Source organism: Phyllobates terribilis, unplaced genomic scaffold, assembly GCF_046119375.1.
Source record: "Phyllobates terribilis strain yellow unplaced genomic scaffold, ASM4611937v1 Scaffold_12__6_contigs__length_324123572, whole genome shotgun sequence".
Classification (NCBI taxonomy): Eukaryota; Metazoa; Chordata; class Amphibia; order Anura; family Dendrobatidae; genus Phyllobates; species Phyllobates terribilis.
In genome coordinates, this window is record NW_027362772.1 from 298330708 (window position 1) to 298357878 (window position 27171).

General features: G+C 47.7%; 1 protein-coding gene across 1 annotated transcript in view; it reads left to right on the forward strand.

Moving 5' to 3' along the window:
• The first annotated feature begins 24192 nt into the window (after positions 1-24192).
• The window catches only part of LOC141171703 (indolethylamine N-methyltransferase-like), a 50419-nt gene continuing 47440 nt past the window's right edge, over positions 24193-27171 (forward strand). The window contains exon 1 of the mRNA XM_073655357.1: positions 24193-24345. Coding sequence (XP_073511458.1) covers positions 24195-24345 — 151 coding nt within the window. The 5' untranslated portion in view covers positions 24193-24194. The remainder of the gene's footprint in view (positions 24346-27171) is intronic.

Sequence of the window (27171 nt, forward strand, 5' to 3'; positions counted from 1 at the left end):
CACGACAGTCCCTGTCCCTGGCTGGAGTGGGGGGAGGGAACACTGAGGAAGGGGAACCCTGCAGTGCAGGAGCAGGGAGGAAGCAGTTCCTGGGTGCATTGAGAAGGGAGTATAAAAGGTGGGCACCATCTTAGTTCAGTGCAGAGAAGTCTGAGCAGAAGTGGCAGGGAGCAGGGGCTCTGCATGAGCTCTGCTCCGGAGGCGGGCCTAGTAACAGAGGCCCAGGCCTGCAAGAGGGAGAAGGAAGGAAGAGGAGCGGAGAAGGCTCCAGGAACGAGGAATGAAGGGATCCCAGGGGTGCGGACGGGCGAGTCGCCACCGCACGCCCGAATCCACCTGCGTGGAGGGGTCAGGCCAAAGGGGGAGACCGGTCCCCGAACTAGTGGAGGCAGGAAACGACCCTCAGCTAGAAACCGGAGGCTCTGACATTTTATGTGGCGCAGCCCCTTGCTCCACCCGCTAGGAAGGCACCACATAGGGTCAGGGAAACTGGCGCCAAGTTTACCAAGAGGAGGCCCGAGGCAGCCGGACAGAAGTGTTGGTAAGAAAGGCCAGACAAAGGACACACAAAGGGGGTCCTGTGAAGCGCTCCAAAGTTATCTGGGAGTTGTCTGAGCCCCTCACCTGGTGAGCACAGCACGACGTGGGCAGCCGTTACCTGCAGACGTGGTCTGGATAATAAGAACTGTGAGTAAAGGCCCTGAACTGCATCACTGACTCCGTGTCGTTACTGCTGCTGCCCTGCACCATCACCCCCATCCTCCGCATACACTGCCCTGAGGCTATACTCCTCCCGTGGGGAGTTATGCTACGCTCTGCTGCACCCACAACACCAGCCTTAGCGGTCTGCCCTGTAGCGGCGGTTCACTCTGACCGCAATCCACGGGTGGCGTAGTCGGACATTTAAACATCAAAACCACATAAATAGTTCCGCCACTGGTTTGACCGCCCTGAGCCACGGAACCGGATCGCCGCCACGAAGACTACAACCACCAGCATCCACCAAAAAGGGTCCGGCTCCGGGTGTCCCAAGGCCCAGGGGGTGCGTCAGAACATTTTCATCACCTTTCACAATCACCAATGGGACAAGGCAGGGATGTCCTCTGTCCCCTCTCTTATACATCCTAGTGACGGAGCACCTGCTCTCATCAATTCGCCATAACCCCAATATTAGGTGGATTGAGGTGGGAGGCACCGAGTACAAGTGCTCTCTATTTGCTGATGATGTCCTAGTATATATCACTCAATCACATATATCCATCCCTGCTGTTATGGCTGAAATAGATCACTTTGTTACATGGTAAAATTTTAAAATCAATGCAGCGAAGTCTGAGGCCCTCGATGTCTCCCTCCCTAAATCCATATAGGATTCCATCCAGTCCAACTTTCCCTTTGCCTGGCCCTCACAGGGTATCAAATACTTAGGAATTCCTATTCATAGAGACCTCTCCCATCTATGTTATCTTAATTTTGGGCCCTTTATTGAACAATTCCATACAGACCACGGTTGGCAAGTTAGAACTGTAAGATTCACTACGTGAACCACTGGTGTTTTGTGGAAAAGCACATGTACACCGCGTTCCAAATTATTATGCAAAAAGTGTTTAGGAGTGATAAGGGAAGAATTTGTTTGTTTGTCAGTTAAACTCATTGATGGTGATGTGTGTCAGGGCTCTTTATATCACTGTAAGCAATTGCAGACACCTGTGCTAATTAGTTTGGCAGGTGTGTCCAATGAAAGGCAAGACTACTTAAGAAGGCTCTCTCACATTATTAAGCAGCCTACATTTTCTGCCAAAATGGGAAAGAAAAAGGATGTGTCGGCTGCTGAGAAGCAACAAATTGTGGAGTGTTTAGGTCAAGGCATGACTACAATCAACATTGTGCGATGATCAGGATGAAGTGTCTTGGCAATCAAGAAGTATGTAGCTGATTCACAGTACACACGTGTGCGTGCTGATAAGGGCAAATTGAGGACTCTTTCCTACAGGCAATTACGTCAGGTTGAAAGAGCAGCGGCAAAAAAGCCTTGTCATAGCAGCAGACAAGTTTTTGAAGCTGCTTGTGCCTCCAACGTCCCCCGAACAACAAGATGCAGGGTCCTTCAGAGGTTTGCAGCTGTGCATACGCCATCCTGTCGACCTCCTCTATCCACTTCACACAAGCAGAAACGGCTCCAGTGGGCCAAACATTACATGAAGACTGATTTCAAAACTGTTTTGTTCACGGATGAGTGCCGTGCAGCGCTCGATGGTCCAGATGAATGGAGTGGAGGATGGCTGGTTGATGGACACCCCACGCAAACACGGCTACAGCGCCAACAAGGAGGAGGTGGAGTAATGTTTTGGGCTGGAATCATGGGGAGAGAGATTGTCGGCCCCTTTAGGATCCCTGAAGGCGCTAAAGATGAACTCCATAATGTATGTGGATTTTCTCAAACAGCACTTCCTGCCATGGTTCAAGAAGAAGAACCGTGTATTTCACAGCAAGATCATTTTTCTGCATGATAATGCACCATCTCATGCTGCACATAAAACATCTGCATCTCTGGCTGATATGGGCATAAAAGGGGACAAACTTATGGTGTGACCCCCATGCTCCCCTGACCTCTACCCCATTCAGAACCTTTGGAGCATCATTAAAAGGAGTGTCTATGATGGCGGGAGGCAGTTCACATCTAAGCAACAGCTCTGGGAGGGTATTCTGTCCTCATGCAAAACAATTGAAGCAGAAACCATCCAAAACCTGACAAATTCAATGGACGAGAGAGTTCAGAAGCTCCTTTCGAACAAGGGGTCCTATGTGAAAATGTAACATCACCTAGAATAAAGTTTTGAGTTGAAAACTGTTTGATTTCAGTTTCTAACAACCTGCTAATGCTTATAATTTCAAAAATGACCATTTTTTTGGTCTTTATTAAAATGAAAAGGTTGATCGAAAAGTTTGGGGGATCTAAGAGTGTGGCAACCGAGTAGTCATGATTACTTCGAATTCTGACAATATGAGGGTCATGCTGCAGGTAGTGCAGCAAGAAGGCACTTATGTGTCTTGCGCATCTCGGAGCCCCAAAATTATTTTCCGGGCTAGATGCAGCTAAAAATTATTTTTAATTTTAAATCTGGTGAAGCTTATTATAGATGGCCTAATAGGATCAGTGCTGCACACTGCTACAAAGCCCAAATTATTTTCCAGTCAAGATACAGATAAACATGATTAGTAATTTGAAAGCTTAAAACGGTTGGTAGGGTGATTTTAACCAATCATCAAGCTTTTACTCTCCCCAGGATGACACAGGGGTAGAAAAGTCGTTTCGGATCCATGATTTGTTCATCTTTATGAACGTGAGTCTGTCTACATTATCAGTGGAGAGCCGCGTGCGCTTATCTGTCAGCACACCACCAGCAGCGCTGAACACACGTTCAGACAGAACGCTGGCTGCGGGGCATGACAAGATCTCCAAGGCGTAAGTGGCTAGCTCCGGCCATTTATCCAGATTGGAAGCCCAAAAAGAGCAAGGGTCCAGTGACACAGTCGTGGCTTCAATGTTTACTTGGAGATACTCCTGTACCATCGTCTCTATGCGTTGACTATGTGTCAGACTTCTTGTCTCCTGTGGCCTTGCAAAGGATGGGCTAAAAAAGTGGTGAAATGATTCCGCAAAATTGATGTTACCAGCAGATACTGTGGTTCTGTTACGGTTTGAGTGCTGAACACTTGACGGTCCCACGGTTGGCAAGTTGGAACTGTGAGATTCACTACGTGCACCACTGGTATTTTGTGGAAAAGCACATGTAAGATTCTGCAACAGTCTCTGCTGATACTCCTGCATGCGTGCATCCCTTTCTATGGCAGGAATAATTTCTGCAAATTTACTTTTGTACCGGGGATCTAACAGTGTGGCAACCCAGTAGTCAGGATTATTTCTAATTCTCACAATTCGAGGGTCATGTTGCAGGTAGTGCAGCTAGAAGGCACTCATGTGTGTTGCGCATCCAGGAGCACCAAGTCCCTGTTGTGTTGGTGGCGAGGTAACAATCATGCTTCCTTCCTCTGTCCTCTCCCCCCAACCTCGCACAACAGAAATGTGATCAAGGTCTCCCTCATCTGATGAGTCTTCCATCAGTTCGTCCTCCACTTCTTCCTGGGCTCCTGCACCTTCCTCACTAGTTTGGCTGCTACCATGCGCCCTGGTAAAACCATCTCCCCCACCCTCACATGCCTGCCGCCCTGGTGCTGCCGACCGTCTGGACCTTGCAGATGTTAGCCCTTCCGCATACAACTCCTCCTCCTCTACTTCCTCCACCTCCTCTTGTGCCACCACCTGACTCCGAATTCTGTTTAACATGTGCTCCAGCATGTAAATCACCGGAATAGTCATGCTGATAATGGAATCGTCAGCACTAAACATCTTCGTCGCCATTTCAAAACTGTGCAGAAGGGTGCATAGGTCCCTGATCTGAGACCACTCCTCCAGCGTGATTTGTCCCACCTCTGAATCTCGTTGGCCCAGGCTATACGTCAGAACGTATTGCACCAGGGCTTGTCGGTGCTGCCACAGTCGCTGCAACATGTGCAGAGTTGAATTCCACCGGGTAGGCACATCGCATTTTAGCCGGTGAAGTGGCAGGCCCAACGACTTCTGTAGAGATGTAAGTCGCTGAGCTGCGGGATGCGAACGGCGGAAGTGAGCACACAGCGACCGTGCCCTCTGCAGAAGGCCATCTAGTCTGGGATAGTGGGCTAAAAATTGCTGGACAACCAGGTTCAACACGTGAGCCACACAAGGCACGTGTGTGACATTGCCCCGGCGAAGGGCCGCACCCAGGTTTGCAGCATTGTCGCACACGGCCTTCCCTGGTTTCAGGTCCAGTGGAGACAACCATTCATGAAATTGGTTCTCCAGAGCTGACCACAACTCCTCAGCTGTGTGACTCACATTTCCCAGACATTTCAATGTAAAAACCGCCTGATGACGTTGAGCCCTACTGCCAGCATAGTAAGGAGGTGTGCAGGATCCCTTCTGCGCAGTTAGAAAGCTTGTGGCATGACCAGACAGGCTTTGGGTGCAGGTGGAAGACCGAGAGGAGGTTGAGGAGGCAGAAGCAGTGGAGGAAAAATGACATAAAGAGGATTGACGCACAACTCGTGGGGACGGCAAGACTTGGACAGCAGCCCCTTGTCCTGCTGTCACCATAGTTACCCAGTGCCCAGTCAGCGACATGTAACGCCCCTGTCCATGCCTACTCGTCCAAGTGTCTGTGGTGAAATGCACCCTGTCACACACAGAGTTTCTCAAAGAAGCGGTGATGTTGTGTGCGACATGCTGGTGGAGCGCAGGCACACCTTTCTTTGAGAAGTAGTGCCGACTGGGCATCTGGTACTGGGGCACTGCGCCGGACATAAGGTCTCGAAAATCCTCTGTGTCCACCAGGCGGAAAGGCAGCATTTCTGTAGCCAAGAGCTTGCAGATGGTGAAATTCAACCTCTTAGCTTTCTCATGGCTAGGAGGAAATGGTCTTTAACTTGTCCACATCTGAGGGACCGAGGGCTGGCTATTGTGCTTAGACGGGGTTGATAAGGGTGTCCCCGGCAAACTGCCGGTCTGTGAGGAAGATGCAGGCGGACATGTTAGGTTGCCTTGATCCAAAGGTGGTGCTATCGATGTCGGACAGCGCTCAAGACCAGCTGGTGTTACCACCTCCAAAGAAAATGATGACCTGCCAATCACGCTGGCTGTTGCGGGTAACGAGGTGGCAGGTCTGCGCCCCAAAACAGGTGTGACTGCTGTCCCCCCAGTCACAGAGGATGAAGAGGCCGCGGATGCACAAGATATGGCAGACGGTGGTTGGCCCGGCCGGCTAGACCGCATTGTAGCACACTGAGCTTCCCACTGCAACTTATGCTTCATGTCCATGTGCCGGTTCATGCATGAAGTACTCAAACTATGTATTTTTTGGCCTCTACTTAGCTTTTGCTGACAAATGTTACAGATAACACGAGTTGGGTCATCTTTATCGATCTGAAAAAATGCCCAGGCTATGCAAGGCTTAGCACCCATGCGACCTGAAGAGCCACCACGACTTGTGGTGAGAGGCAGAGTTGTGTTTGAGGATGCAGTTGTTGACGTGCTTCCAGTACTACGTCTCTGTCCAGGAAGGCGCAACCTGACCTCGTCGTCACTAGCATCTTCCTCCACCTCCTCTGCTGACCTCATCTCTTGGCTGACTGTGGGTTGACAGTAAGTGGGATCTCCGACCTCATCATCATCACCCTGTGCGTTATCACACCCGTCGTCCTCAGAGCCAACCTGTTCCTGCCCTGACAAAAAACTAAAGTTGTCGCTCCAATCAGGTATTTGAGTCTTATCATCGTCTTCCTCATTGTCTCCACCAACAGGAGTTACAGTTTGGGAATGAGGGTCTACATTATGGTCAGAACCTTCTGCGTCTGGTCCTGGATCCGACTCATAAAGATTCTGGGCATCAGTGCAGATCATTTCCTCGTCTGGATTCACAGAAGCGCTGGAGTCGACCTCTGATTCCCAGGCTATAGTATGAGTAAACAGCTCTGCAGACTCAACCATCTGTTCTACCTCATACTCAGACGGGCAGCTGGAGATTTGGGAGCTGTGAGGAAGCAAGTGCGATTTGGGTGACACCTTTGAGGACTGGAGTATTTGTGATGTTGAAGTTGATGTGGAGGAGAGCCCACATAAAGGAGCACTTGATATCCGTTGAAGCACCTGCTGTTTTTGTGCCTCATCTGGAATTTGTAGCGATTGGCGTGGCCGTAAGAAAGGGATCTTATCACATTGTCCGCTAAAAGAAGTAGACATTTTAGTTTGGCTGGAAGATGGTCTTTCTTCTGCACCTACCCCACGGACACAACCTTTTTTCCCCTTCCCAACACGCCTATTCCCCTTTCCACCAGCAGCAGGCCTTTTTCCACTCATTTTGGTGGTTAACTAATTCACAACTCTGGAGTTGTTTGCACAAAAAACAATGGATGGTAACCGAGCAGAGCTGAGTGGCCAAACTGTGGTATTAGGCCAAAACTATTGGCTGGGTTAGATGCAGAAAAAAATTATTTTGAATTTGCAACCTGATGGAGGTCAGTATAGATGGACTAATAGACCAAGTCCCACACACCGCTAGAAGCCCAAATATTTTTTCAGAGCTAGATGCAGAAAATTTTTTTATTCAATTTGCAACCTGATGGAGGTCAGTATAGATGGACTAATAGACCAAGTCCCACACACTGCTAGAAGCCCAAATATTTTTTCAGAGCTAGATGCAGAAAAAAATTATTTTTAATTTGCAACCTGATGGAGGTCAGTATAGATGGACTAATAGACCAAGTCCCACACACCGCTAGAAGACCAAATATTTTTTCAGAGCTAGATGCAGAAAAAAAATATATTCAATTTGCAACCTGATGGAGGTCAGTATAGATGGACTAATAGAATGATGCTATGCCCAAAAGATTTTACTTCTCTAGGTGCAGTAAAAAAATTGGTATTCTATACACAGGTGGTATATCTTGCAACACAGATAGGCTACTCCACTGACTAACACACTCTGCAATAGGCCAAAAAGGATTAGCTTTGCTAGATTCAGCCAAATGCTGTGAAAAAAACTTGCACAGCACTGGCACAGACCTGCCTGGCAAAAACTGATAGGAACTGATGTAACCTAGTCCTGAAAAGGACTCCAATTACAATTAGTCTTTACTCCCACAATCTATCTATTTAAGAGCACAGACCTGCCTGATAAAAGTCGTAGGAAATGCTGTAACCTAGTCCTTAAAAGGACTGCAATCACAACTATTCCCTACTCCCAAGCTATCTGTATATTTGTGCGAAAATTGGCTTGAAATTAACAAGGTATAGCGCACACAGCAACAGCGGTGCCGTCTAACACGCAGCTGCAGCAGTGAGAAAATGGTGGCGATGGGGAAAATGGCTTGGTCTTACAGGGCAAGGACATGTGACATACACTGCCAATCACACATGCCCTTGCTTGTGTGAAAAAAAGCACTTCGCTCCGTGTGTGCGCTGCTGATAGGCTGACAGATTGCACCTCCCCACTGCAAATGCGGGAAAGAGAAAAAAAAATGGAGATCTTCATTGTTCCTGCAGAGATCCATCCCCTGCCCCTCCCCCCGCCCCGCTGTACACTCAAACTGCGTATTAACATTAATTTTCATCATTACTGAGAAAAAATCCAGTTATGATTTTGGTGCACGAACAGTTATCGAACATAACCTCGAACAGCCGAATTTTTCTCAAAATGTTCGTGTTCGCCGACCGGCTCGAACACCGCCCAAAACAGCTCGAATTTGAGATTGGCGAACAGTTCGAGTAGAACAACGCTCATCTCTACTGAATACCTGCTCGTATTCCTGAACCACCCGGTGTACACCCTGCTTCTGGTGGTCTGGAGTGTTGTCTGTCCCAACATGGAGCTGTTGACACCAATCCTCCACCTGGATACCCTCGTCATTATCCTCCACTTCATCTGGTGAGGCTAAGGACTCCGCCGTGTGTATGGAGTTATTATCTACTGTGTACAGTTTGGCAACAGTGGCTTAGCGTGGTAATCTAACCTCATCCTCCCCATAGTTTAGGAGGCGTACGGGCACCCTCCCAATTTGTACATCCACTACCCCTCTGGCAGTCAAAAGTGTAGGTCTATGCTCCGAGCTAAGGGGCTCTTCTACCGCCTGATAGCTCCGTCCTTTGAGACTTGTTGCTGCTCTACACCAAATCAGCATCTCACTCATCGGGGGGATCATAATGGGTATCGGGTCTGTCACCCTTACATTACCAATTTCACCACCTGATAGCTTTACCTGTTGCTGGTACATAAGGGCTCGAATCTCTTTCTGGAGCACCCTCCTCTGCCCTGGTCCGGCGGTGTCAGCCATCTGTTGGAGCAAGAACACTTCTCCCAAACAGTTACTTACAATATTTGTGCCGAGTACCATATACAAATCTGTATCATCAGGATTAGTCTCTACTATTAGTCCCTGGTCCTTCAGTTCCACTCTTCCCACCTTTACTGACACATCCTTAACCCCGACTAGGTTAAGGGGAAGGCCATTAGAGGCATACACGGAAAGGTTTGGATCTGGCGGGTGAAGTTCGTCTATGGACCAGAAGCTTTTGTAGAGGACATCAGGCATGATGGTTACCTGAGATCCTGTGTCCATTAGGGCAGGTGTCGCGATGCCGTCCAGCACAATGGACAGGAAAGGTCTTCCTCCCATGAACCGGCGGTACCAGTTTGATGGGCCTGGTTGGTCTACTCCTGGGTGTCGGCCCTCGGCCCCAGGGTTTCCTTGTTTAAAGGGCAGGTGCGTGTGGGGTGGCCTGCCTTCTGACAGCGATAGCAGATGAACTCTCCTGGAGGGCGATGTTGGTCGTGGGTCCTCCCACGGGGTGGTGTTGTCCTCCTACGGGGTGGCGTTGTCCTCCTTCTTCTTCTCATCCAGGGGACATCCTCAGGGCTATCGGCTAGCAGGATCCTTCCTTCCGGCTCAGGCTCCTTGTGCAGCTGCAGGGTGCTCAGGACAGTGGCCAGGGTTTTACTTAACTGGCGCACTTCAGAGCGTAAGCTGTCCAGCTTGCTAGGGGGCACTGTTTTATCCTTGTTTTGGCCGTTAGTGAAGGAGCGGTGGGTGCTGCAGGCACTGGGGTGGCCCGACCCTGGTAACGCTGGATTGCAGTGTCTGTGGTTTCCAGGGGCGGCAGGCCCTTTATAACCATGTCCTTAAGGGTGTCAAAGGTGGCATCTGGATGGTCTAAGGCCCACCAGCGTACAGTTCTGCTCTCCTCCTGGCACTTCAACCCCCGGATGAACTGTTCCGTCAGCATTTTATTTTCCTCATGGATGCTGGCTGGACTAACCTGTTTCAGGGCCCGCAGGGCCTCCTGTAAATGCGAAGCATAGTCCCGGATACTGTCCTCAGGTTTCTGGACACAGAAGAAGAACCTCATCCGGAGATCTGTCTCAGTGCGGTTTTCAAATGCTGTTTGCAATCTTTTAAATATGATGGACACTGATTCTTGGTCTGCGGCTGGCCAGGTTTCAACTTCTCGCTCAGTGGCACCAGTCAATTGTCCTAACACTACAGCGGCTCTCTGCTTGCCAGTCATAGAATACATATCCAGTATGCCGCATATTTTCCTCTTGAATCCGGACAGTGTGTCCGGTTTACCATTATGCTGGGGGAACCACTTTTCTCCAGGGATATACGGCAGGGCCATAAGGATCAAAGGAGTTACGACCCCTGACGGTCGAGCGGCCGCTTCGGCCTGTGCGGCGCCGGGTGCAGATTGGGCATCAGGAGCGTTAACCGGTGGTACGGCGGCTTGCTGGTCTTCGGCCATTGTTGCGGCTACCTAGTGAACCGGAGACTACCTTCTTCCACAGGTAGGCAGCAGCTCCGCGGGCGACGGTCTTCTTTCAGGACCTTGCATCGCATGCGTCTGACGTCAGAGCGTCCTCTGACTCCTTCCAGGACCTGACGCTTCCTGGTTCGACGTCAGGGGCGGGGCATGTCCTCAACTTCTCGCGCTTCTAGCGGTTATGCCTCCCAGGTTCCCAGGGTTATGCCCTTCTTCTTCCCGCTCTGTAGCGCGATAATGGCAGTGTTCCTCACCGCAGTTTAACACACAGTTCAGTTCAATAAAGGCTCAAAGTACCCGATGGCAGCGGGCACACTATCCTGTTAGTGACGCCAAAACATGATGCGCCCCTAGGGCCGTGGGGTTCTCGGCAGCCGGGCCTCTGGTTGCCGGGGGATATCACGGTGGCTGGCCTGGTCCGTGACCCAGGGCGATCAGTGAAATGGGGAAACTTATATTATTTGGGGCTTTTGGAATTATTCGTGACGCCACCTGTGGTGTCTGGTGAGGATCACCAGTAGAGATGAGCGTTGTTCTACTCGAACTGTTCGCCAATCTCAAATTCGAGCTGTTTTGGGCGGTGTTCGAGCCGTTCGGCGAACACGAACAATTTGAGAAAAATTCGGCTGTTCGAGGTTATGTTCGATAACTGTTCGTGCACCAAAATCATAACTGGATTTTTTCTCAGTAATGATGAAAATTAATGTTAATACGCAGTTTGAGTGTACAGCGGGGTGGGGGGAGGGGCAGGGGATGGATCTCTGCAGGAACAATGAAGATCTCCATTTTTTTTTCTCTTTCCCGCATTTACAGTGGGGAGGTGCAATCTGTCAGCCTATCAGCAGCGCACACACGGAGCGAAGTGCTTTTTTTCACACAAGCAAGGGCATGTGTCATTGGCAGTGTATGTCACATGTCCTTGCCCTATAAGACCAAGCCATTTTCCCCGTCGCCACCATTTTCTCACTGCTGCAGCTGCGTGTTAGACGGCACCGCTGTTGCTGTGTGCGCTATACCTTGTTAATTTCAAGCCAATTTTCGCACAAATATACAGATAGCTTGGGAGTAGGGAATAGTTGTAATTGGAGTCCTTTTCAGGACTAGGTTGCATCAGTTCCTATCAGTTTTTGCCAGGCAGGTCTGTGCCAGTGCTGTGCAAGTTTTTTTCACAGCATTTGGCTGAATCTAGCAAAGCTAATCCTTTTTGGCCTATTGCAGAGTGTGTTAGTCAGTGGAGTAGCCTATCTGTGTTGCAAGATATACCACCTGTGTATAGAATACCAATTTTTTTACTGCACCTAGTGAAGTAAAATCTTTTGGGCATAGCATCATTCTATTAGTCCATCTATACTGACCTCCATCAGGTTGCAAACTGAATCTAATTTTTTTCTGCATCTAGCTCTGAAAAAATATTTGGCCTTCTAGCAGTGTGTGGGACTTGTTCTATTAGTCCACCTATACTGACCTCCATCAGGTTGCAAACTGAATATATTTTTTTCTGCATCTACCTCTGAAAAAATATTGGGCTTCTAGCTGTGTGTGGGACTTGTTGTATTAGTCCATCTATACTGACCTCCATCAGGTTGCAAACTGAATATATTTTTTTCTGCATCTACCTCTGAAAAAATATTGGGCTTCTAGCTGTGTGTGGGTCTTGTTCTATTAATCCATCTATACAGACCTCCATCAGGTTGCAAACTGAATATAATTTTTTTCTGCATCTAGCTCTGAAAAAATATTTGGCCTTCTAGTAGTGTGTGGGACTTTCTCTGTTAGTCCATCTATACTGACCTCCATCAGGTTGCAAACTGAATATAATTTTTTTCTGCATCTACCTCTGAAAAAATATTTGGCCTTCTAGCTGTGTGTGGGACTTGTTGTATTAGTCCATCTATACTGACCTCCATCAGGTTGCAAACTGAATAGAATTTTTTTCTGCATCTAGCTCTGAAAAAATATTTGGCCTTCTAGTAGTGTGTCGGACTTTCTCTATTAGTCCATCTATACTGACCTCCATCAGGTTGCAAATTAAAAATAATTTTTAATCTGCATCTACAGTACCTCTGAAAAAATATTTGGGCTTCTAGCTGTGTGTGGGACTTGTTGTATTACTCCGTCTATACTGACCTCCATCAGGTTGCAAACTGAATATATTTTTTTCTGCATCTACCTCTGCAAAAATATTGGGCTTCTAGCTGTGTGTGGGACTTGTTGTATTAGTCCATCTATACTGACCTCCATCAGGTTGCAAACTGAATATATTTTTTTCTGCATCTACCTCTGAAAAAATATTGGGCTTCTAGCTGTGTGTGGGTCTTGTTCTATTAATCCATCTATACAGACCTCCATCAGGTTGCAAACTGAATATAATTTTTTTCTGCATCTAGCTCTGAAAAAATATTTGGCCTTCTAGCAGTGTGTGGGACTTGTTCTATTAGTCGACCTATACTGACCTCCATCAGGTTGCAAATTCAAAATAATTTTTTGTATGCATCTAGCTCTGAAAAAATATTTGGCCTTCTAGCAGTGTGTGGGACTTGTTGTATTAGTCCATCTATAATGACCTCCATCAGGTTGCAAACTGAATCTAATTTTTTTCTGCATCTAGCTCTGAAAAAATATTTGGCCTTCCAGCAGTGTGTCAGACTTTCTCTATTAGTCCATCTATACTGACCTCCATCAGGTTGCAAATTAAAAATAATTTTTATCTGCATCTACAGTACCTCTGAAAAAATATTTGGGCTTCTAGCTGTGTGTGGGACTTGTTGTATTAGTCCATCTATACTGACCTCCATCAGGTTGCAAACTGAATATATTTTTTTCTGCATCTACCTCTGAAAAAATATTGGGCTTCTAGCTGTGTGTGGGTCTTGTTCTATTAATCCATCTATACAGACCTCCATCAGGTTGCAAACTGAATATAATTTTTTTCTGCATCTACCTCTGAAAAAATATTGGGCTTCTAGCTGTGTGTGGGACTTGTTGTATTAGTCCATCTATACTGACCTCCATCAGGTTGCAAACTGAATATATTTTTTTCTGCATCTACCTCTGAAAAAATATTGGGCTTCTAGCTGTGTGTGGGTCTTGTTCTATTAATCCATCTATACTGACCTCCATCAGGTTGCAAACTGAATATAATTTTTTTCTGCATCTAGCTCTGAAAAAATATTTGGCCTTCTAGTAGTGTGTCGGACTTTCTCTATTAGTCCATCTGTACTGACCTCCATCATGTTGCAAATTAAAAATAATTTTTATCTGCATCTACAGTACCTCTGAAAAAATATTTGGGCTTCTAGCTGTGTGTGGGACTTGTTGTATTAGTCCATCTATACTGACCTCCATCAGGTTGCAAACTGAATATATTTTTTTCTGCGTCTACCTCTGAAAAAATATTGGGCTTCTAGCTGTGTGTGGGACTTGTTTTATTAGTCCATCTATACTGACCTCCATCAGGTTGCAAACTGAATATATTTTTTTCTGCATCTACCTCTGAAAAAATATTGGGCTTCTAGCTGTGTGTGGGACTTGTTGTATTAGTCCATCTATACTGACCTCCATCAGGTTGCAAATTGAATATAATTTTTTTCTGCATCTAACCCAGCCAATAGTTTTGGCCTAATACCACAGTTTGGCCACTCAGCTCTGCTCGGTTACCATCCATTGTTTTTCTGTGCAAACAACTCCAGAGTTGTGAATTAGTTAACCACCAAAATGAGTGGAAAAAGGCCTGCTGCTGGTGGAAAGGGGAATAGGCGTGTTGGGAAGGGGAAAAAAGGTTGTGTCCGTGGGGTAGGTGTTAAAGCAACAGTAACATCTGCAGAAGAAAGACCATCTTCCAGCCAAACTAAAATGTCTACTTCTTTTAGCGGACAATGTGATAAGATCCCTTTCTTATGTCCACGCTAATCGCTACAAATTCCAGATGAGGCACAAAAACAGCAGGTGCTTCAACGGATATCAAGTGCTCCTTTAAGTGGGCTCTCCTCCACATCAACTTCAACATCACAAATACTCCAGTCCTCAAAGGTGTCACCCAAATCGCACTTGCTTCCTCACAGCTCCCAAATCTCCAGCTGCCCGGCTGAGTATGAGGTAGAACAGATGGTTGAGTCTGCAGAGCTGTTTACTCATACTATAGCCTGGGAATCAGAGGTCGACTCCAGCGCTTCTGTGAATCCAGACGAGGAAATGATCTGCACTGATGCCCAGAATCTTTATGAGTCGGATCCAGGACCAGACGCAGAAGGTTCTGACCATAATGTAGACCCTCATTCCCAAACTGTAACTCCTGTTGGTGGAGACAATGAGGAAGACGATGATAAGACTCAATTACCTGATTGGAGCAACAACTTTAGATTTTTGTCAGGGCAGGAACAGGTTGGCTCTGAGGACGACGGGTGTGATAACACACAGGGTGATGATGATGAGGTTGGAGATCCCACTTACTGTCAACCCACAGTCAGCCAGAGATGAGGTCAGCAGAGGAGGTGGAGGAAGATGCTAGTGACGACGAGGTCAGGTTGCGCCTTCCTGGACAGAGACATAGTACTGGAAGCACGTCAACAACTGCATCCTCAAACACAACTCTGTCTCTCACCACAAGTCGTGGTGGCTCTTCAGGTCGCATGAGTGCTAAGCCTTGCATAGCCTGGGCATTTTTTCAGATCGATAAAGATGACCCAACTCGTGTTATCTGTAACATTTGTCAGCAAAAGCTAAGTAGAGGCCAAAAAATACATAGTTTGAGTACTTCATGCATGAACCGGCACATGGACATGAAGCATAAGTTGCAGTGGGAAGCTCAGTGTGCTACAATGCGGCCTAGCCGGCCGGGCCAACCACCGTCTGCCATATATTGGGCATCCGCGGCCTCTTCATCCTCTGTGACTGGGGGGACAGCAGTCACACCTGTTTTGGGGCGCAGACCTGCCACCTCTTTACCCGCAACAGCCAGCGTGATTGGCAGGTCATCATTTTCTTTGGAGGTGGTAACACCAGCTGGTGTTGAGCGCTGTCCGACATCGATAGCACCACCTTTGGATCAAGGCAACCTAACATGTCCGCCTGCATCTTCCTCACAGACCGGCAGTTTGCCGGGGACACCCTTATCAACCCCGTCTAAGCACAATAGCCAGCCCTCGGTCCCTCAGTTGTGGACAAGTAAAAGACCATTTCCTCCTAGCCATGAGAAAGCTAAGAGGTTGAATTTCACCATCTGCAAGCTCTTGGCTACAGAAATGCTGACTTTCCGCCTGGTGGACACAGAGGATTTTCGAGACCTTATGTCCGTCGCAGTGCCCCAGTACCAGATGCCCAGTCGGCACTACTTCTCAAAGAAAGGTGTGCCTGCGCTCCACCAGCATGTCGCACACAACATCACCGCTTCTTTGAGAAACTCTGTGTGTGACAGGGTGCATTTCACCACAGACACTTGGACGAGTAGGCATGGACAGGGGCGTTACATATCGCTGACTGGGCACTGGGTAACTATGGTGACAGCAGGACAAGGGGCTGCTGTCCAAGTCTTGCCGTCCCCACGAGTTGTGCGTCAATCCTCTTTATGTCAAAGTTCCTCCACTGCTTCTGCCTCCTCAACCTCCTCTCGGTCTTCCACCTGCACCCAAAGCCTGTCTGGTCATGCCACAAGCTTTCTAACTGTGCAGAAGGGATCCTGCACACCTCCTTACTATGCTGGCAGTAGGGCTCAACGTCATCAGGCGGTTTTTGCTTTGAAATGTCTGGGAAATGTGAGTCACACAGCTGAGGAGTTGTGGTCAGCTCTGGAGAACCAATTTCATGAATGGCTGTCTCCACTGGACCTGAAACCAGGGAAGGCCGTGTGCGACAATGCTGCAAACCTGGGTGCGGCCCTTCGCCGGGGCAATGTCACACACGTGCCTTGTATGGCTCACGTGTTGAACCTGGTTGTCCAGCAATTTTTAGCCCACTATCCCAGACTAGATGGCCTTCTGCAGAGGGCACGGTCGCTGTGTGCTCACTTCCGCCGTTCGCATCCCGCAGCTCAGCAACTTACATCTCTACAGATGTCGTTGGGCCTGCCACTTCACCGGCTAAAATGCGATGTGCCTACCCGGTGGAATTCAACTCTGCACATGTTGCAGCGACTGTGTCAGCACCGACAAGCCCTGGTGCAATACGTTCTGACGTATAGCCTGGGCCAACGAGATCCAGAGGTGGGGCAAATCACGCTGGAGGAGTGGTCTCAGATCAGGGACCTATGCACCCTTCTGCACAGTTTTGAAATGGCGACGAAGATGTTTAGTGCCGATGATGCCATTATCAGCATGACTATTCCGGTGATTTACATGCTGGAGCACATGTTAAACAGAATTCGGAGTCAGGTGGTGGCACAAGAGGAGGTGGAGGAAGTAGAGGAGGAGGAGTTGTATGCGGAAGGGCTAACATCTGCAAGGTCCAGACGGTCGGCAGCACCAGGGCGGCAGGCATGTGAGGGTGGGGGAGATGATTTTACCAGGGCGCATGGTAGCAGCCAAACTAGTGAGGAAGGTGCAGGAGCCCAGGAAGAAGTGGAGGACGAACTGATGGAAGACTCATCAGATGAGGGAGACCTTGATCACATTTCTGTTGTGCGAGGTTGGGGGGAGAGGACAGAGGAAGGAAGCATGATTGTTACCTCGCCACCAACACAACAGGGACTTGGTGCTCCTGGATGCGCAACACACATGAGTGCCTTCTTGCTGCACTACCTGCAACATGACCCTCGAATTGTGAGAATTAGAAATAATCCTGACTACTGGGTTGCCACACTGTTAGATCCCCGGTACAAAAGTAAATTTGCCAAAATTATTCCTGCCATAGAAGGGATGCACGCATGCAGGAGTATCAGCAGAGACTGTTGCAGAATCTTACATGTGCTTTTCCACAAAACACCAGTGGTGCACGTAGTGAATCTCACAGTTCCAACTTGCCAACCGTGGGACCGTCAAGTGTTCAGCACTCAAACCGTAACAGAACCACAGTATCTGCTGGTAACATCAATTTTGCGGAATCATTTCACCACTTTTTTAGCCCATCCTTTGCAAGGCCACAGGAGACAAGAAGTCTGACACATAGTCAACGCCTAGAGACGATGGTACAGGAGTATCTCCAAGTAAACATTGAAGCCACGACTGTGTCACTGGACCCTTGCTCTTTTTGGGCTTCCAATCTGGATAAATGGCCGGAGCTAGCCACTTACGCCTTGGAGATCTTGTCATGCCCCGCAGCCAGCGTTCTGTCTGAACGTGTGTTCAGCGCTGCTGGTGGTGTGCTGACAGATAAGCGCACGCAGCTCTCCACTGATAATGTAGACAGACTCACGTTCATAAAGATGAACAAATCATGGATCCGAAACGACTTTTCTACCCCTGTGTCATCCTGGGGAGAGTAAAAGCTTGATGATTGGTTAAAATCACCCTACCAACCGTTTTAAGCTTTCAAATTACTAATCATGTTTATCTGTATCTTGACTGGAAAATAATTTGGGCTTTGTAGCAGTGTGCAGCACTGATCCTATTAATCCATCTATAATAAGCTCCACCAGATTTAAAATTAAAAATAATTTTTAGCTGCATCTAGCCCGGAAAATAATTTTGGGGCTCCGAGATGCGCAAGACACATAAGTGCCTTCTTGCTGCACTACCTGCAGCATGACCCTCATATTGTCAGAATTCGAAGTAATCATGACTACTGGGTTGCCACACTCTTAGATCCCCCAAACTTTTCGATCAACCTTTTCATTTTAATAAAGACCAAAAAAATGGTCATTTTTGAAATTATAAGCATTAGCAGGTTGTTAGAAACTGAAATCAAACAGTTTTCAACTCAAAACTTTATTCTAGGTGATGTTACATTTTCACATAGGACCCCTTGTTCGAAAGGAGCTTCTGAACTCTCTCGTCCATTGAATTTGTCAGGTTTTGGATGGTTTCTGCTTCAATTGTTTTGCATGAGGACAGAATACCCTCCCAGAGCTGTTGCTTAGATGTGAACTGCCTCCCGCCATCATAGACACTCCTTTTAATGATGCTCCAAAGGTTCTGAATGGGGTAGAGGTCAGGGGGTCACACCATAAGTTTGTCCCCTTTTATGCCCATATCAGCCAGAGATGCAGATGTTTTATGTGCAGCATGAGATGGTGCATTATCATGCAGAAAAATGATCTTGCTGTGAAATACACGTTTCTTCTTCTTGAACCATGGCAGGAAGTGCTGTTTGAGAAAATCCACATACATTATGGAGTTCATCTTTAGCGCCTTCAGGGATCCTAAAGGGGCCGACAATCTCTCTCCCCATGATTCCAGCCCAAAACATTACTCCACCTCCTCCTTGTTGGCGCTGTAGCCGTGTTTGCGTGGGGTGTCCATCAACCAGCCATCCTCCACTGCATCCATCTGGACCATCGAGCGCTGCATGGCACTCATCCGTGAACAAAACAGTTTTGAAATCAGTCTTCATGTAATGTTTGGCCCACTGGAGCCGTTTCTGCTTGTGTGAAGTGGATAGAGGAGGTCGACAGGATGGCGTATGCACAGCTGCAAACCTCTGAAGGACCCTGCATCTTGTTGTTCGGGGGACGTTGGAGGCACAAGCAGCTTCAAAAACTTGTCTGCTGCTATGACAAGGCTTTTTTGCCGCTGCTCTTTCAACCTGACGTAATTGCCTGTAGGAAAGAGTCCTCAATTTGCCCTTATCAGCACGCACACGTGTGTACTGTGAATCAGCTACATACTTCTTGATTGCCAAGACACTTCATCCTGATCATCGCACAATGTTGATTGTAGTCATGCCTTGACCTAAACACTCCACAATTTGTTGCTTCTCAGCAGCCGACACATCCTTTTTCTTTCCCATTTTGGCAGAAAATGTAGGCTGCTTAATAATGTGAGAGAGCCTTCTTAAGTAGTCTTGCCTTTCATTGGACACACCTGCCAAACTAATTAGCACAGGTGTCTGCAATTGCTTACAGTGATATAAAGAGCCCTGACACACATCACCATCAATGAGTTTAACTGACAAACAAACAAATTCTTCCCTTATCACTCCTAAACACTTTTTGCATAATAATTTGGAACGCAGTGTACATGTGCTTTTCCACAAAACACCAGTGGTTCACGTAGTGAATCTTACAGTTCTAACTTGCCAACGGTGGTCTGTATGGAATTGTTCAATAAAGGGCCCAAAATTAAGATAACATAGATGGGAGAGGTCTCTATGAATAGGAATTCCTAAGTATTTGATACCCTGTGAGGGCCAGGCAAAGGGAAAGTTGGACTGGATGGAATCCTATATGGATTTGGGGAGGGAGACATCGAGGGCCTCAGACTTCGCTGCATTGATTTTAAAATTTTACCATGTAACAAAGTGATCTATTTCAGCCATAACAGCAGGGATGGATATATGTGATTGAGTGATATATACTAGGACATCATCAGCAAATAGAGAGCACTTGTACTCGGTGCCTCCCACCTCAATCCACCTAATATTGGGGTTATGGCGAATTGATGAGAGCAGGTGCTCCGTCACTAGGATGTATAAGAGAGGGGACAGAGGACATCCCTGCCTTGTCCCATTGGTGATTGTGAAAGGTGATGAAAATGTTCTGACGCACCCCCTGGGCCTTGGGACACCCGGAGCCGGACCCTTTTTGGTGGATGCTGGTGGTTGTAGTCTTCGTGGCGGCGACCCGGTTCCGTGGCTCAGGGCGGTCAAACCAGTGGCGGAACTATTTATGTGGTTTTGATGTTTAAATGTCCGACTACGCCACCCGTGGATTGCGGTCAGAGTGAACCGCCGCTACAGGGCAGACCGCTGAGGCTGGTGTTGTGGGTGCAGCAGAGCGTAGCATAACTCCCCACGGGAGGAGTATAGCCTCAGGGCAGTGTATGCGGATGATGGGGGTGATGGTGCAGGGCAGCAGCAGTAACGACACGGAGTCAGTGATGCAGTCCAGGGCCTTTACTCACAGTTCTTATTATCCAGACCACGTCTGCAGGTAACGGCTGCCCACGTCGTACTGTGCTCACCAGGTGAGGGGCTCAGACAACTCCCAGATAACTTTGGAGCACTTCACAGGACCCCCTTTGTGTGTCCTTTGTCTGGCCTTTCTTACCAACACTTCTGTCCGGCTGCCTCGGGCCTCCTCTTGGTAAACTTGGCGCCAGTTTCCCTGACCCTATGTGGTGCCTTCCTAGCGGGTGTAGCGAGGGGCTGCATCACATAAAATGTCAGAGCCTCCGGTTTTCTAGCTGAGGGTCGTTTCCTGCCTCCACTAGTTCGGGGACCGGTCTCCCCCTTTGGCCTGACCCCTCCACGCAGGTGGATTCGGGCGTGCGGTGGCGACTCGCCCGTCCGCACCCCTGGGATCCCTTCATTCCTCGTTCCTGGAGCCTTCTCCACTCCTCTTCCTTCCTTCTCCCTCTTCCAGGCCTGGGCCTCTGTTACTAGGCCCGCCTCCGGAGCAGAGCTCATGCAGAGCCCCTGCTCCCTGCCACTTCTGCTCAGACTTCTCTGCACTGAACTAAGATGGTGCCCACCTTTTATACTCCCTTCTCAATGCACCCAGGAACTGCTTCCTCCCTGCTCCTGCACTACAGGGTTCCCCTTCCTCAGTGTTCCCTCCCCCCACTCCAGTCAGGGACAGGGACTGTCGTGCCCATCTCAGGGGCATATTGGTCGCCCTGCCCCACGGCAATGTGGTGTAATGCATGCAGGTGTCGGGTCCTGATCCACACTCCATCCTTACCTGAGAGTGAGATATCACACCTCTGGGTGAGGTGCAATACGTCTGTAGCAACCAAGCCCTTAGGGTGCTACAGTTCCATTTATCTTCAGCCTAGGTGACGTATTGCGATACAGGGCCGTGATTTTGGCTATAAAAGGGTCCCCTAGACCCCTACTCCAACCTTTTTAAGAGAATCATATATGGCGTGCCAGGAGACTCTATGGAATGCTTTCTCAGCATCCAAAGAGAGTATCTAATTACAAATTTTTAACTGCATCTAGCCCAGGAAATACTTTGTGCCTAGTAGCAGTGTCTGCTAGTCAGCGGATTATCCCGGCTGTTAAGCAAGCTACACCACCTGTAGTTTAGACACTTAATTTTTTCAAAGGAAATGCTTCGGGACCATGGGATACTTAGTGAAGAGCATCAGGAGGCACCCCAAGGCATAGGGGCTGGGACTGGCAGTAGGATGCCTTGCGGTGGACAGCCGAGCTCGATCCTTATAAAAGCTTTTTAACTGCAGCAGCTTTAGTGGACGCTACTGGAGCTGGAATTACCGCGGCTGCTGGCATGAGACTTGCCCTCCAATAGATCCTTGTAAATGGATTTAAAGTGTATTCATTCAAATTATAGAGACAATTTAAATTAAAAAGCTTAGAGCTGCCTCCACCACAGGGGGGCTCGCTCGACCCACCAGCGGACAGGCACCAGTATTGGGAGAGGGGGGCTGGCCGTCAGGGTTCACCGCGGCTCTGGCACAAACCCGGCGACACGGAGGTGGCACGGGCAGGAACAGACTGGCTGTGTCGGCTTCTCACTTTTTGGATTTTAGAAGGGCATGACATGCCTATATCTGTGTCTCCCCCTCCTTTTACTCCTCCACCTCTTTTATTTTCGCATGACTATATGTACTTGTCACTTTTCCATGTGTTAGTTATGTCTTCTGAGCAGTTTGTCAGCTTTTGGACGACACCTTTGAAGGTGTTTTCTATGTGTTTCTATGTGTTTTTGTTTGCCTGCCATTGGTTTTAACGGTGTTCGAAGAACAGTTCGACGAACAGTTCGGCGAACACACGGGTGTTCGACGAACCGAACCGAACTCGAACACTACGGGGGTGGCTCAACACTAATCACCAGTGCTGCAACAGTCCTCTGAGGCAGATGTTAGGGCAGCAAATGATGGGACAGCTCCACATAGGTGGAGCAGGCCTCAGGGCAGTGTAGGGGATGTACTGGATTGTGGTGCAGTGGAGAGACGGCAGGTCAGTCCCAGAGGAAGGATGGACACTTGTGGCACCCCAGGGGTCTGGTTCCCACAGTAATAGCAATATTACGTCAGTGAGCAGGTGGGAGGTTTCCTGGTCAGACATCCTATGCATGCCACACCTCCTGCCCAGTCCTGGGAGGGGAAGAACTTCCCCTATATAAAGCTGGGGCTGAGGCAGGGTTAGTGAGTAGAGAAGAGCAGAGAACACAGGCAGAGACACAGTCTGGTCTGTAGTGGAGCAGCTTTAGGAACAAGGAAGATCAGGAGCTCTGTGGGAGCTGTGCTAAAAGAGATCAGGGGCTGGAAGCTGTAGAGCTCGCCCTGATTGAAGAGTTCTTACCGGACCCGGAGTCCGAGGCTGTGGGGATTAATCCTTACCCAGCAGCAGAAACCGCCCGGCAGGGGATTTCAGGTCCTCTGGCCAAGAAACCCGAAGGCACGGTCACACGCAAGGGACCAGCACCGCGACGTGGAGCGGAAGCTACCAGAAGGCCCCGAGTCACCGGCCATACGGGTGAGCACCACACGGTACACTCAGGGACGTGGGCTACTTTTATCAGCCTCTAGCAAGGTAGCCAGAAGAGTACGATTAGTTGGGGAGGCCTACAACTCCGCCTGGCCAGGGGAGATCCCATCAGCTCACGGACTGACCAGGCCCCAATCGCTAGCCAGTACTCCGGGAGGGTCTACCTTGTCACCAGTAAAGACCCAGAACTACACCGCACCGTCTCTGAGTGGTTCCTGCTACCCCCTTCAAACACGTCGGCTGCCCTGAGGCCATACCCCTCCCGTTGGGGGTTCTACCAGCTACGCTGCACAACCTTACCACCGGCCTCAGCGGTCTGCCCTGCAGCGGCGGCTCCATAGCCGCATTCAACGGGTGGCGTAGTCGAACACTCTACCATCTTCTGCTAAACACTGCCGCTCAGTTTGACTCCCTGGGCACGGACCGGGTCACCGCCACGAGACTACTACCCCCATCTGATCCGGCTCCGGGTAGGCTCAGGCCCAGGGACGCGTCACACTCACACAGGGGTAAGCTTCAGTACCTTTACTGGTGATGCTGCAGGCACGGTCCAGGGTACTCCAGGTGAATGGCGCACTTCTGGACTCTCCCCAGTGAGCGGGTATAGGGCCTCCTGATCCATTGCTTTACTCTCTAGGCTTCTGGCCTTCCTGGAGCTGGGCCTAGCTTGGTTACTGTCTCTCTCTGCACCTGCTGACCTGGTGGTAGGGCCTTCACTTTGGAGATCACTCTCCCTGGACGCTGGGACCTCCGTAACTCCTGGCTCTGGTACTACAATCAGCATTAGGTGGACCTGGGACCTGCAGTTCTCCAGGGGTACCGGTGTTTCCTACTGGGTGTAGAGAGTCCCTGTAGGCACGGACCCGGTGTCCGGTATATATATATCGGGGTGAGCTTACTATGCTCCTCTGTCCCCTAAGTTTCACTCTCTTTTTCTCCTTGCCGTTAACCACACTCGGGGCCCTCACTACTTGGCAGCTGGCGTGCTCCATCTTCACCGCTCTCTGAGCGTCGGCACGCTCTCAGCTCCCTCTGAGCTGTGTTCCTCTCTGAACACTGACTTCAAACTAACTGAGCTGCCTAGCTCCACCTTCCCTATATATATCCCTAACGGGCTCCCTCTGCTGGTCTGAGGTGGAAGGTGGAGGTGTATGAATGTAGTGAGGGCCTCTTGTGGAGAAGTCCGTCCATGCACCCTTCTGGGTTCTGTGGCACCAATGCGCAGCAGGGGAGCCACAATTACACAATGGATTCCTGTAACTGCAAGATCTACCATGAAGATGGCTTTGATGCCAGACAAAGCTTAAAAGATTATTTTTCAGATAAACCTGAAATGAGTTTTAGAGAGTATTACATAATATTTCCCATTGAAAATCTTGTAAAAACTTTCACAGAGGGTATGTATCTTATTAATCTTTCTATATTGAATTAGTTTTAAACATTTTTAAATAATACAAATTTGTAAAAAAAAATGTTAGTAGTTTGAGTGAACAGAAGGAGAAAGCACCCTGCCGAGGGAGCAGAACAAAACTCCCGTCTTGAATATGATGAAAGTGTAGGGTCTCTGGAATTAGTAATGGAATTGGTTTCCCATCTATAATTTCAAAAACCCTGGAAAATATATTGAGGGTGAAAAAATCTAAAATTACAATAGTAGGCGCAATTTACAAATCTAATGTAAGGATACACAGACACAGAATGTTTCACAAAATCCACATCTTTGTTGGCAAGAGAACTTGCATGAGAAGCAGATTCACAATAAGCTTGTAGTGTAAATGCAGCTTTACAGTTAGATTAACCCACAGATTGCTGCTGATAAACACCTTAACTTCTTCACGACATTTGACTTACATATAAGTCATGGTCACATAGGGGTTCCTGACCAATGACATATCGGTACATCATGACGATCGTGCGTGGCACAGGAGTGATCACCACCGGGAGTTTAGCATTTACAGCCAGGTCCGCTCCGGCTGTTTAAACCCCTAAATGCTGCAATCTATATCAAACGCAACATTTAGGAGCGTGGAGAGGGAGTGGGCTCCCTCGCCCATCTGATCGGTGACCCCACAATGTGATCGTGAGGGCCTGATCATCGTCATGGCAACTCGAGGTTGTCATGAAGACCCCTGGGTCTGCCAGCTATGGCAAGTCTGTTAGATCAGGCTGAGAGCATGGTCTAAGAGGCTTCTGTCAAAGGTTTAAAGCATTGCAATGTATTAGACCAACGATCAGAGGGATAAAAGTTTAGTCCCATGAGGGGACTTGGTAAAAAAGTTTAAAAAAAAGTTTAAAAAAAAATTAAAAATATTTTTCTAAAAAAATAACAAAATAATAAAAAAAAATTAAAAAATAATATATCCATGAATACGTATTTGTATGGAAAAACAAAAAGAAACAGAAAAAGTACACATATTTAGTATCTCCACACCTGGAAAGAACTGATCTATAAAATTGTCACACTAGTTAACCACTTCAGTGAACACCGTAAAAAATAAAATTAAAAAACGAGGCAAAAAAACTATGCTTTTTCATCATACCCCCAAACAAAAAGTAGAATAAAACGGGATGAAAACCACAAAAGTAAATAAAAATGGTATCACTGAAAAAAACATCTTGTCCCTCAAAAACAAGTCACCATACAGCTCCATCTGCGGAAAAATAAAAAAAGTTGTAGATCTCAGAATACAGCGATGCAAAATCAGTTCCGTTTTTCTATAAAATATTTTTTATTGTGTAAAAGTGGCAAATCATAAAAAAAGATATAAATGTAATATCATTGTAATTGTACTGACCCGAAGAATAAAGCTGCCTTATTAGTTTTACCAAACGCGGAACAGCATTAAAAAAACTATCCCTGAATTGCTGGGTATTGTTGATTCTGCCTCCCAAAAATCGGAATAGAAAGCGATCAAAAAATGTCATGTGCCAGAAAATGGTACTAATAAAAATGTCAACTCGTCCCGCAAAGAACAAGCCATCATGTAACTCTGTAGGTAGAAACATAGAAAAATTATAGCTCACAAAATATGGCAATTAAAATAATTGCTTTTGCAAAAAATAAAAGCGTCTTTTAGTGTGTGACAGTAGCCAAACATAAAAAACTATATAAACCTGGTATCACGAGGAACGGTGTAAAAAATAAATAAAACCAATTCTTCACTTTCTGTTGATTTGTGCATTCTGCTTCCCAAGTAAGGTTCGGTGCACATTTATCCTGAGCTCTACATTGAGCGCTTACACCGGGGTTTCCGTGTAAATCTTTGAAATACATGATTCAGGTGGAACCTCTGGCAGAAGGTTCCCTTTAATGAGGCAGATGGAGGCACTGTGGACACTGTCTGGCCTATAATTCAGTGGTATTCGTCTTTTTAAGCCTGCGGACGGGCCAGTTTTTTGCGTTTCTGAAAAAAGGACACGGCTGAACAGAGGCCAGACGGAGTCTCCACCCAGGTCCATCATCTATTAATGGAAATACAGGGGGCTTCCATTTTAATGGTAGCACAAAGGCTCTGAAAAAGTGAAATGGCTTCTCGTCCCCAAAAAGAAATTCAGCGAATTCTGCACTTCCAAATACAAATGTCCCCCTCTCCTCTGAGCCCCAGTGTGCCTAAACAACATTTAACATTCACATGTTTGGCATTTCCGTAGTGATGCAAGCCTGCATAATTTATAGGAGTGTGTCTCCAGAAGCACGAGCTGGGCATAATGTACTGGCTACTACAATGTACTGGGCACTGCAACTTACGGGCTCTATAATGACAGTTTTGCAATTTTCACTCTGCAATATTCACTCCTGATTGTTTTTGAAAAACACCCATGGAGTTAAATCATCACTACACCTGTAGATACATCCCTAAAGGGGTAATATTTCCAAAATGGGGTCACTTGAAGGGGGATTCTGCTCTACTAGCACTTTAGTGTTCTGTGTATGGAGTCTGAATACTGTTTCTTTTACAAAAATCTGTGCTCCAGGAGGCAAATAGAGCTCCATTCCTCCTGAGTCTCGCCGTATGGCTAAGCAGTACTGTACAGCCACATGTGGGGTATTTCCACATTTATCAGAAATTGAGTGACAATTTTTGGTGCCATTTTTACCCGTTTGTCTGTGTGAAAATGTAAAATCTGGGGTTAAAACAATTTTTTGTGGTAAAAATGTAATTATTTTTTCTTCACTGCCCAATAGTATAAATTTCTGTGACACACCAATGGTGTCAATATGA